Source organism: Mixophyes fleayi, chromosome 1 (genome assembly GCF_038048845.1).
Source record: "Mixophyes fleayi isolate aMixFle1 chromosome 1, aMixFle1.hap1, whole genome shotgun sequence".
Lineage (NCBI taxonomy): Eukaryota > Metazoa > Chordata > Amphibia > Anura > Limnodynastidae > Mixophyes > Mixophyes fleayi.
Genome location: NC_134402.1, coordinates 385934143 through 385947125, shown reverse-complemented (window position 1 = coordinate 385947125; position 12983 = coordinate 385934143). Strand labels below are relative to the sequence as shown.

General features: G+C 41.2%; 1 protein-coding gene across 3 annotated transcripts in view; it reads right to left on the bottom strand.

Annotated features, from left to right (window-relative positions):
- Positions 1-2236: 2236 nt before the first annotated feature.
- Positions 2237-12983, bottom strand: part of BDP1 (BDP1 general transcription factor IIIB subunit) — a 70448-nt gene continuing 59701 nt past the window's right edge. For 2 of the 3 annotated variants that reach the window (XM_075180226.1, XM_075180244.1), the window contains 5 exons: positions 12022-12193; positions 11697-11727; positions 11049-11301; positions 3042-3303; positions 2237-2667 (listed from right to left, as the gene is read on the bottom strand). In XM_075180226.1, coding sequence (XP_075036327.1) covers positions 2542-2667; positions 3042-3303; positions 11049-11301; positions 11697-11727; positions 12022-12193 — 844 coding nt within the window. In that variant the 3' untranslated portion in view covers positions 2237-2541. The remainder of the gene's footprint in view (positions 2668-3041; positions 3304-11048; positions 11302-11696; positions 11728-12021; positions 12194-12983) is intronic. The other variant, XM_075180235.1, reaches the window with a different exon arrangement.

The window sequence follows — 12983 nt, the reverse complement described above, 5'->3', positions numbered from 1 at the left end:
CCCCGTTCACACTGCCTCAAAAACCCGGGTCAAGGCGGAGTGTGAACGGTGTGCCCTGCATCTACCCAGGTTGGAGGACACGGGAATTCAACCAGGGTCTTTTGACATCACAAGAGAAGCCAATCAATGCTCTTCTAGTCATGTTGCCAGGAAGACCTATGCAGACCCGGGTTCACTGTGAACACGGTCGACCCAGGAATTTGCCAGGGTGTGAGGCTGTTACCCGGCAACATACCAGGTTCATATACCCCAGATATTGCCAGGTCAGCAATGTGAACGAAGCATAAGTTTTATATTGGATAAGCTTGCGTTATATGCTTTATTGTCCTTAAAGTTATTTTCAATTGCAAGTGTAACATTTGATTGTCACTTTTCCATCATAAAGTGTTTGTAGTGCTTCCCCCAATAGCATAACACACAAAGTCTGGTGTACATAGGAGATGATTCCTTTCCTGAAGAACAAGGGGTACTTACTTATGAATGGGATACTTTTAGATGGTCCACCTGCAAGTCTTACTTTTATGATATTGGTTGTCCTTCCACAACCATGAATTCCAAATGAAATAGGAGGAGTTTTCCGATATCAGATTACCAAGGTGAAATCAGAGGCTTGATATGGGGACCCTTACAGCTGAACTACCACATAGTAGAAGTTGTGCTATTGTGTCTCTTCCCCACAGCCAAAGCCCCAAGGGCTGCACCGTGCAGCCTTTTTTCCAGGGGCTCCTCTGTACCCTGGTTATTGGCCAGAGCTGTAAGAGGAGATGGTATGTAAAGATAAGGAGAGATTCGGCTTGTGGAAGCAAAACAGATTTTCAGGTTCTGTATTACAGAACCAGCAGAGTCCTGGGAAAAACGGCAGCATGGGCCACCACAGGGTTCCAACTAGGAAAAAAGAATTTGATCTCATGCTAGTGCAGCTTTAAGACCTATACATGGAACAGAAATACAAATAACAAGTGGACTTCTACACATAAGAAGGGACAAAACAAATAAATAAATGGCACCGATTTAGGGAACATGGAAAAGAGCAGTTTGTGAATGAACTAAGCCATTCTTAGAACAAAGCTGAACTGCCCTTGGCATAGATAAAACTGGATGTACATGATGAACTCAAGAAGTAACAATGGCTTACAGCCGGCAAATTTCATTCTGATAAAGAAGATACAATCATGAAAACATTAATGCAAATCTTTATCTGCCAAAACAAGGACATGAGGAATATAAAAAAATAAAATACCTTTTCACAGGAAATCAATTTTACCTTGTAAGTATTAGAACAGTACCCCCATGGGGGATGCATTAATCAATGACAACTGAAAACCAAATAATGGGAATGTTCCCCTGCCGTTATTTATGTTTTTTTTTATTGTGTTCAGAGCCGCAATTTTATAATATTTCAATGCAAATTCAGCAAAGCATGGCTTCAAAGGGTTACCGTGTTGCTCGATCTCGGACCATAGTTATTTGCTGTGTTACATTAAAGGTGCTGCAGTATAATAATATTAATGATAAGATGCTCAGAAAAAATGACAACCATTTAAGTATTTGATCTATCTTGATTGAGGTGACACCTATTAATGCAAAATGATTTCCCTGCAATACTCCAGTGACTCCAACATCTAGGAAAATGACCATTACACGGAGAGGGTAACAGAAAAGGGCAGGAAAAAAAATATTAAAACAAGTTAATTTATGTTTCAAATTGAATTTGTGGTATATATATTTGCCCATTTATCTGTAAATTACATTATTGGTGACCATAGATTAATAGCAAACACTATATGTCCACCAGTAGGCTACTGCAAGGTACTATACAATGCACATGCCCACATATTTTTAAATGACACTTACATCATTTGTAGGCCTACAAAAAAAAATAGATTAGATTTAAGGCCTATTTATTGAAGGCATTGACATAAGAGACGGTGTTGTAGACGGACATATCAAGGAACGGAAATGAAGTTGCTTCTCATACAAATCATTCTGCATATCTAGGCATATTATCATTTGAAACAAATAATTCTGAGGGTTTTTTTTGTTTTTTTTAACAAAACATAGTAGCAGTTTATGCACCTCTGAATAATTATACATTAATTACCTTGTGCTGCAGATTAGGTAACCTCGAAGTTGCTAAAAATTCTTAAAACAAGAAAAAAAAATTCTCACACACAATTTGATTTTAATGCATTCTGACCATGTTTATGCTTGTCCAGATAATGACTCCATAAAAAAAAAAAGTACTAGCATCGTTTAATGCATTGTACAGGAACGTGTATCCCCCATACAGCTCAGAAAGAGCCAATAAATTAATGTTAAATAAATAAATATAGCTATTTACCATATGACTGTACACAACGGTTATAAAAAGAGGCTTTGGTTTCAGAGGCCCTCACAGGGCAATGCCTGTTCCTTGTAAAATGTACATGGTTGTAGAAGGCACATCGAGCTCGTGTACTCTACATAATGGTCAGCTGTGCCAATGCAAAACGTGTAAATTTACAAAGGTGATTGTCTCTAGAATATATCCTGATGTCTCCATCAATCATCAATCTGCATAAAAATATCACTAAAAAAATATTCAGACACTGGAGCAGCCTCTTCTTCTGTAGCGAGGTCAAGTAATTTGGATTGTTCCTGGGGTTCCGTGGCTTGATTGTCAGAAACCTGCAGACAGACCAACGAGAGTCAGCTTAGTTCAATCCTTGTACCGCCATAAAAATATACTGCAGATGTGCTGTGATTTGAAATCTTCAATCACTACAATTTAACACTACAGCCATAAAAATAAACAAAACACTTAGAAATGATCATTGACCTGTGAATCAAAATTTTGGCTTTAGGCAGGTAAATTCTCCTATTGCTTCCCTGTTCCTCTGCTTAGCTCCACAGAGGATCTGAAGCCCTGCCCGTGGAAACTCCTGACCTCTGTGCCCACGCAGCTATATATGGGCTCTCACAGTGTAAGAGAAACTACCATGTCATTCCTTCGGCCAACAGAACTGATCAGTAGATAGGAAACAAACATCTTAACTACTTACCTGACATTCAGGGGTGATGCTCTCTTCATTGTTGGGGACCGGTGTGACAGCAGGAGGGGAAGCAGTAGATTGAGAAGGCACTTTACTACTTGCGGCATCTTCTTCATTCAGAACAGGGCTGGGTTTATGGGGTCTACCAACTAGAGAGGGGACTTTTTTACACTTCGACAAACTTTTCTTCTTGATGGTTTCTTCATTTGCTTTCTTAGGATGCTTTTCTTTGCAGACCAAAGGTAAAAATCCCAAAGCTTTTCTTCCAGGCCTAGGAAAACAAAGACAGTTAACCCATAAAGTTCCTCTATTACGCATATAAAAACTAGCTAGGATTGACTGACTTACCAATACATTCACCTAATATGAAAAACATGAAATGGGTATTAAACGTGTTTGTGATATATTGGCAAATCATGATGTCATCACCCGTCCATGATGCTTATGGATTTACATTCTGTGAATAGAACACAGGCTATGCCAGAGCTTGTTAAAATGCCATCATTATATGTAAGTTCTGTAGTTCTAATAGATGCTGGATGAACCATGGAAGTTTCAAATGTTTAACTGCCCATAAGTACATCTCAACATTTGAAGCTATGTGGCATATTCAATTCTTCTGTTCCCGCGCCGCGTAAAAACTATTACCGATATTCCGGTCAGAGTTAGCTGGATTTCAGCTCGCGGCTCATAGAGCTGCGAGCTGAAATCCAGCCAAAAAATTACCATATTAACGGTTTTTCCGCACACTATTCCCGTAATAACGGGAATCGTGCGCGGGCCGTGGGATTTTTGGTGTTTCCGCAGAGAATTGAATATGCCCCTAAGAGTCAGATCCGAAAAAAAAAAAAAGGTGTTATGTAATTGAAAGTTTAAATTGATTTAATTGTATTTCTTAGTCTTTGAAATCATTTAATGGGTGCATAGATTTATTTAAGTGGGTATAATATTTAAAATGAAGAAAGTGAAATATGAAAATAAAATGTGTTGTGAAATGATGGTCTGGTAATCACTGCTCACTCTTTATATAGCGTCTTATTTCATCAAGTTATCAAGTAACAAGTTATTGATTTTGTTTATTGCATACTGAAAATTTCCATTCCTTGTTTCAAATATATTTATGATATGTATATATCTCTTTCTCTCTCTCTCTATCTGCATATAGATCTATATCAAAACCTGTATCTAATATCAATCTACTATCAATCTTATGGGCCTATGATTTATCACTCTCAAAAGCTGAACATTTAGATCTCTATTCCAGTGTATGTTGCCCTCTATTTAATGGTAGTTTGCAGGAGGTTGCTAGTTAGCATGGATGTTTAGTCTGATTCGTAAGTAATATGTTCCTTATTTTCATCTTGTATAACTGGAGCATTGCATCTGGCTGTCTCTCCTCTGCATGCTCCTGTAACTAAAGTACCATTATTCTGTATATGTTCTTGTATCATGAATTCTTTATATTTCAGTTGTACTTTGAGTCCTTTGGAGAAAAGCGCTATATAAATATAATTATACTATCATCTATTATGAGAAACACTAAGGCACGTCCTCATTGCTATTATTTTTTTTTATTTTGAAACTAGTGATACAATTTCAATGAACTCAATCAACAATCACATTCAAGGTTGTTCATTTGTCTTTACTAACAACTAGAAATCTTACTGACACATTATTAGGCGATATTAAAGATTATCCAGAAATTAAAGTAGACAAAGCATCTACAACAAAAGGGGACACAGCAATTGTAAATAAAATAATGAGTCTACACCCTACATTTGATCAAAGTACTATGCGTATTAGTGCAGTGTCAGGATGGGGTTTAATTGTTATTGACCTTTACTTTTGCTAGATAAATGTTTTACCGACTGTCAGTAAATCTATGGTTGGCATCTATGTCCTCACTGACTTTGTCCTATATCCTGCACATTTGATTATTATATATAAGTATGAAGTGAGAAGTAATACATCTAATACAATCTAGAATATAAATCCGGCCTTTGCGCTTTATTTATTATGATAATAACTGGTGACCGCTGTAAAAAATAAAATAAAATAAATAAAGTAAATATAGGAATAACCTACCTAAAATCTTTAGAACAACTAAGGCTAGAATTTGACATTTACACCTCATTTTATAGAGATTTATAACTACGCCAGGCCCTTAGTGACCCGCTACAACTTACTGCCATTACTTTCAAAGACATTCACCAAAAACAGGTTCCTGCAAAGCAATCTCTGTGCTTCATACTGGTCTCCTTTCCAGATGTGCTCAGAACAGCTCAACACCCGTAAAGCAAAATGGGAAAGAGTCTCAGATAACGACTGCAGCTTGATGCTACAGGGCACCAGAGAGGTCACCTCTTGCCTCAAATACAGCTATACATATTCCATAGCGATCATGTCACCCCTCTCTTACTGTTTAACATGGGCAGGAGCAATTATTATGTATGCCCAAAGTGTAAGACCTCTACAGGCACATGTGGCAATGCACTGCAGTAAATGGGTTCTGGGTGGCGGTGTGGGATTGCACCCAAACAACAGTGGTGGCAGCTTCCCACCCTGTGACCTTTTTGGGGTCACACTTCAAGAGAACCTAAATAAACACATATTTTAAATACATATTGGCCAAAGTTATCACAGCCAGGTCATGGATGGCAGCAGAGCACCCTGACCTGGATAACTGGCTGGCCTTGCTTAATAACATTATGAAACATGAACACATGTATAAGAATAGAAATTCCATCCATAAAGATCATAAGATTTGGTGGTAACGTTCCAGGGGTGCACTGCATTAAACATCCCCCCACTCCCATCACCTCACAGGAAGATGGCCATCCTTACACACTACAATACTATTATGAGCATATTGTACCTAACTGTGTATCATGCTCTAATTTTTCTAAGCTTGACAATTGTCATCAACTTTCCATCCTTACGAAATTGCTTTGTAATGCTTTTGAAAGGTACCCTATACAATGGTAGCTGCTACACGTTACTTTTCTGGTGCAGTATTTGCATGTTATGGCATGGGTTTCAGTAATGTCTTCTTTAAAAAAAAAAAAAAAATCCATAAAACAAAAAAAAACCTGCACAATAAATACCGGATTAAAAAAATAAATAATACATTCCTTCTGCCCTATTCTTTGCTGCCTTATTGGATTGCGAGGCCAAAATAAGTTACTTCTTACCTCTCACGACATTCCCCTTCCACATACCCGTCCTTCTAGCTGACCTGACCCTGGCTTGGGGGTAGTGTGGCCGTCCACCTCTTCCAGTTGGGATCACAGGACCTTTACCTGTATCCCTGACCGCGTCCCCGTAATGGGGTTACTACCCTTGCCCGGCCTTTACGTGCCATTGGCACATTCCCCTATTTTTCCTGGCCGGCATCGTGGCCCAGATGTGCTCCCACACACTGGTCCAGTCCACTTCCCTACCACCTTTTTTTCCTTGTCCCTCCCTTTCCTTTTTTCCTACCCTCAGGCACTTTTTGATTTTATTTGTACTTATTACTGCAATGCTAATGCCATGTATCTGGTTTGTTCTCTCCTAGCTCGTCTGACTCTCGCTGGAGGACCTGAGGCGGCCCATTCTTCTCCTGAGTGATGACTTTTAGGATTTTCTCCCTGAACGTCAAAGGTCTAAACAGCCCACAAAAACGCACAACACTCTACCTCACACTTAAACAACACAAGGCCGATGTAGTTTTTATTCAAGAAACACACTTTACTCGTCACTCCCATCCAGAATTGAAGTCCAGACTATATCCCCTTACTTTCCATGCTTGTGAATCTAGACAGAAAAAACGGGCGTAGCAACTCTTTTGCTTCTCATGTAACGTTTGAGATGTTGACATCCCACTCTGACCCAGATGGCCGTTTTTTAATCCTAGTGGGAAAACTTAACAATACCCTGTGTACTTTAATTTGTATGCCCCGAACCAAAACCAACGCTCATTTTTTGCTTCCTTAGACTCCCAGCTCTCTGAGGTCCGCCAGGGAGAAGTGATTATGGCCGGGGACTTTAATGCTGTGGTATATGACACTGTTGATAGATCTTCTATTGCGACTGCCCCCGCAGGCAGCTCTGAGTCTCGTAAATCTAAAGCCTTGGCATCCCTCCTCTCTCACCATCTTCTCTTTGACTCCTGGAGAATTAGAGAACCCTCGTCCCGAGACTATATGTTCTATTCTTCGGTTCATGGATCTTATTCGCGAATAGACATGATCCTCTTCAGCCGCGATCTATCCCTAAAACTTCAGGCAGCTCGCATCCATCCAATGGTCTGGTCTGACCACTCCCCCATATCTGCTGATCTCGCTGATATAGTTTCCCTCCCCGCCCTGCTACGTGGCGCCTCAACGACACCATCCTGCATGACCCGCAACTCACCCTTGATTTGCGGAATCTTTTAGATGAATATTTTCTTCTAAATGGCCTTCCAGACATGCACCCCACGACCCTCTGGGAAGCCCATAAGGCGGTGATACGGGGTCATTTGATTAGCATGGCTTCACGCCGTAGGAAATTAACAATTCATAAGTGCACCTCATTAGCTATCCAACTTCAGACTCTGGAACGACAACATAAACTCTCCCCAGATGAAGCTACTTTGAACAAACCTCTAAACGTATGTTCTGATTTGAATCTCCTCCTCTCGGAATCCACAGTCGCGGCCCTGAAACGGCTGAAGCCAACGTTTTACGAGAAGGGAGACAAAGCAGACAGGATCTTGGCCACCCGTTTGAGGGCTCAAACTTCCCAAAATAATGTTATGACCCTGAAATCGGCCTCGGGCTCCCCCCTACACAGCCCTGAACAAATAGGACGAGAGTTTCAGAAGTTTTACTCTGCCCTATATATTTTAGATCGCTCAAATCCTGGAAGTACTCCCCCAGCTGAAATCATAAAATCTTTTCTAAAACAAGCGAACCTCCCCACTCTCTCCCGCGAGTCGGCCCAACAATTAAATGAAGAAATCTCGTCAGATGAAATACTGGATGCTATTAAAGCACAAAAGGCCTCTAAGGCCCCGGGCCCAAATGGCTTCACCACAGCCTAATATAAAAAAATTCTCCCAGACCCTGGTCCCCCACCTCCGCACCCTGTTCAATGCTGTCTTGCAAGGAGCTCCATTCCCTAAATCAATGTTGGAAGCACGTATAGTAGTTATACACAAGGAGGGGAAGGACCCTAGTGACTGTGCAAGCTACCGTCCTATTTCCCTCCTTAATGTAGATGTTAAGATTTATGCAAAATTATTAGCCACTCGTTTGAATACAGTCCTTCCGGATCTGATCCATTATGATCAGGTGGGTTCTTATCCCAGGTCGTCAAGCCAGAGATAATACCCGTCGAGCAATAGATATAATTCAAATAATTAATCACAGACGTCTCCCAGCCCTGATGCTCTCTTTGGACGTCGAGAAGGCATTCGATCGGATTTCGTGGGACTTCATGTATCACGCTCTGAAGACGTATGGCCTCTCGGCTGAATTCCTGACGGGAGTTTCTGCTCTTTACAATTCTCCCACCGCTAAGGTATTGGTTAATGGCTCGCTTTCTGATCCTCTCTCCCTTTCCAATGGGACGAGACAGGGATGCCCCCTATCTCCTTTCATTTTTGAAGTGGTTATAGAGCCCTTGGCAGCAATGATCAGGCAGTCGGCTTTGATAACGGGTGTGGAGGTGGGACCCCGGGAATTCAAGGTCTCTCTTTTTGCGGATGATATACTGCTCTCTCTCACGAACCCCCAAGACTCTTTACCCGCCCTATACAGGCTCATCGATGAATATGGTCTTCTCTCAGGCTATAAAATTAATTTTGCTAAATCAGAGGCCATGCTCCTGTACGCTCCCCCTCCCCTCCGTGCCACCCTACAGGCTAATTTTGCTTTGCGCTGGCAGGCGAACAAGATCAAGTATCTTGGGGTCTATATCACCTCTTCCTATGACCGATTATATAGAGAGAATTTTCCTCCCCTTCTCATTAAAATCAAAAAAGACCTAGAAGTATGGAGGAGCTATATTATATCGTGGCTGGGGAGGATCATTGCTGTTAAGATGAATCTGATCCCCAAACTTCTTTACCTCTTCCAGACTCTTCTGGTGAAGGTGCCAGATCCTGTGTTTCGGGACTTACATTCTTCTTTCCTCAAATTTGTCTGGCGTGGCTATCCCCCTAGAGTCTCAGTAGCAGTACTTAAACAGCCCAGGGCCCGGGGAGGAAGAGGCTTTCCAGATGTTAAACACTATTACTTGGTGGCCAATCTGACCCAGGTTGCAGTTACCTATGTCCCTTCCGGACTGTAGCATGGGTGGACTTGGAAACCCACTTTGTGGGAGTCCCTTCCTTGTTATCCCTATGGGGCCTCTCCAGACTGGACAGGCCACAGGGGGGCCTCCCTACTTTAATTGCTCAAATTTTGTTTGTCCCTATGGGACTCGTCCCGGCTCAAGCACAAAATATCCTCCCTTATTTCCCCTCTAACTCCCCTCTGAAGCAACCCACATTTCCCCCCAGGTGGCCAGCCACAGCAATTTAAACTCTGGAGACGTGCGGAAATACGTGTGGTCTCGGACCAGGTGGTTAACGGAACTTGGGCCTCTATCTCAGATCTTCAGCATAAGTTTGAATCTTTTCGCCCGCTTTTCTTTGAGTACTTCCAGGTCCGACACTTCGCTGTGTCCTTGCCCGCCTTTGACACTCTTGGGCCCCTCACTCCCTTTGAGTACATGTGTTTGCATTCCCCACTCACCACAGGGATGGTGTCGAGGATTTATAACTGGCTAATAGAGATATCCTTTGACACTCCAGGACGCCATGTACGTGAATGGGAGAGGGATCTGGGACCCCCTCCGGATGAGTCTTGTTGGAAAGAGGTCAGAGAGGGGATTGCCAAGAGCTCAATATCCACACTTATTAAAGAAACTGCATACAAGCTGTACTGTAGGTGATACTATACCCCAGATAGGCTGTCTAGAATGTTTCCCACTGCTACTCCGAGCTGTTGGCGGGAATGTAGCCAGAGAGGCACGATGATGCTTCATATATGGTGGACCTGTCCCCGTATAATCCCTTATTGGAACATGGTCCTTGCACTTATTAATTCCGTGTCTGAACAACAGATCACTAAGGATCCCTGGTCGTTCCTTCTCTCTCGCCCTATTCCTGACGAGACCGCCTCTTCCAACAAGCTGATATCCCACATACTAGCTGCTGCCAAATCCCTAATAGCTAAACACTGGAAAGATCCTAACCCTCCTTCTATGCAGTCATTACGGAACTACATCTGGCATATCGCAAGCATGGAGAGTATTACATGCTACACGATAAATCCTACAACTTTGACAAGGTTTGGGCCCTGTGGTATCTCCAGCAAAGCCATAGCTGTTTACCCCCTTTGGCTCTCTCGTCCTCTAATGGTACATAAACTCTGGGCCGTCTCTGGATCCTCCAGGATGGTCGTCGTGCGCCATGGGTAAGAGATCCATATATCTTGCAGTCTACTTTTTATTTTCTTATTTATTTTATAGGTCGTTATTCTGTAAATATGTTGCTTACAACCTCCTTTGTAATAGGTATGGTGATATACATGCCTGTCCTTCCCAACCCTGCCCCCGGTTCCCCCTCCTTAACCCGTTTTGTTTCCTGTCTCTTTCCTACCCTTTCCTTCTACTATAAAACTTTAAAATAAGAGGTGACATCTTGTTGTCTTAACACAGTTGGTTTTTTACTTGTTGTTTGCTCTTTTCTATGTGGTTTCCTCTTGTAACAAATAAAGAGTTTAAAAAATAAATAAAAAATACATGTGAATAACCTCCTGTAAATTATATCCTAATAAACCACACTTTGTGCTGACATGCGACCCGTATAAAACCACTCAACTTATGTCTTCTTGACTTTATACTCTCCCGGAACACCCTCTGTGACTTCCAATATACTTAGAATTTACAGTAGGTGAAGCAGTATACTGTATATCTTGAAAACTCTGCCCTTTAAAACATTCTCACCTTTTCAATGGTGTTTTAGAAGTTGATGGTGTAGTTACACAAGCTGCAGGCAAGTTTCTGCTCACTGATTCCATACTGGCAGCTACAGGCTTGTCTGTGTGCACACTATCACCGTGCTGTGTACTGTCACGCAGCTTCTTCCCCCTCTTAGGAGAGTCTGCAGTATGGGCAGAGCTCTGAGTGAAATCAGAGGTATTTTCTGGCCTGGGTTCAGCAGTTGATGCTTCTTGTGTATATATCTTGTCACAATCTGCTAGCAAAAGAAAACATATTGTGCCGATCAATTAGTGTTCTGTAGGTAACAGGAGATGATATTACGTCCAACTTCAGACAAAGTAACAATCAGGCTGCTCAACATTTTACCTAATCATAAATGATGGGCATACATGCTCATGGAGACAAACATTTCTGGTGTACAGTATTTCAACGACAGAAGTGGACTGTTATTAAATGACATATGCCAAGATCCAGTAGTTATAATTAATATGCAGGTGGCATGGGTTATTTAGATGAATTATAGGAGCAGTGTTGTTATCTTGTGAAAGGGTGGAATTAAAATGGATGCACAACACAAACAAATATATAATCGGGTTGACAAGAGACCTCATCATACAGTAAGACAAATACGTATTTCTTGTAAATATTTACCTGCAGCTGAGATTTTATACTCCTCCTCTTGCTAAAAGAAACAAAAAACAAAACAAAAAAAAGCCATATCATTGTCAGTACTACTAGGACACAACACAACACAAATATTTATGACGCTCGAATACATTTACAGAAAGTAGGTGTTTGGGACAGGAGAACGCCAAATAATGACCATTAAGGATCTTACTCAATAAAAATAAAAGTTTGATTTATATACATGAGCAAACGATTACCTTATGCTGGTAAATGCATAAAGTGTTATAACTATAAATATATGTGATGGATAATAAGACCCACACCGCTTAATAGTCACAGTGTAACCTACCTGAGCACTGTTACAACGCAGAGCTTTCTTTTCTGGAGGGGTCTCGTCTCCGTCACTCAAGCAGCTGGCAATTCTCTTCCCAGAAGACTGGCTCAGCATTAACTCTGTGTCTTCCTGAACAGCTGTACAAGGCTCATGGGATACAGATTCAGGGGACACAGGAAACACAAAGCTGTACAATGGAGAAAAAGAAAAACAGAATAAAAGTTTGGTTTAGTGACAGTGGTTCATCAGTAAGAGGGTAAAACACCACATTTCTGCAAAAGTATCAAGGGTTGCCATTAACAACGACTTCATTTGTCTTGTATTAGAGATTCAGCTCCCAATGCTCTAAAAGTGGAGACTAAAAATCAAGAGAAATGCATTGAGCGGATTGGTTAGTGGGTAACAGGAGAGGACATATGGGCGCACTGTTACACAACCAAGTCACAGGACCCATATTTACCCAAAGCCTCTGCCAGAGGCAAGTACACAGAGAATCCAGAGTTCCATCATTTCCAACAGTTACGGTGAAAGAGGGACACTGATGATGTTACAATAACAAGAGCATTCTAACTTTCACACTCACTCTTTGGAAGACATTCAGATATGACTTACCATAAAGCATCAGTTGTAATATACATCTGCACACATGAATTATAGTATTACAGCCATAATATACTAGGTAGACTTAAAAATTTAGATAAAAAAAAAAAAAAGCTTTGAAGATTTATCCATAATCATCTATACAACGGATCATAAAAATGACCAAGAGGATTTGGTTCCAATATTAGGGGATTTTTTTGTACTTACCGTTAATTGTCCTACACTATTCTGTGCAGACACACATTAGATGAGTTGTGGTCTGGCAAAAAAATGAAAAGTGATACACCCAAAAATACCCTACCCCTTCTATATTTACCATTAGCTCAGCAAAGAGACACGATCTAAAGAGAAGAGCAGCTACAAGAACGGAGAGCTTG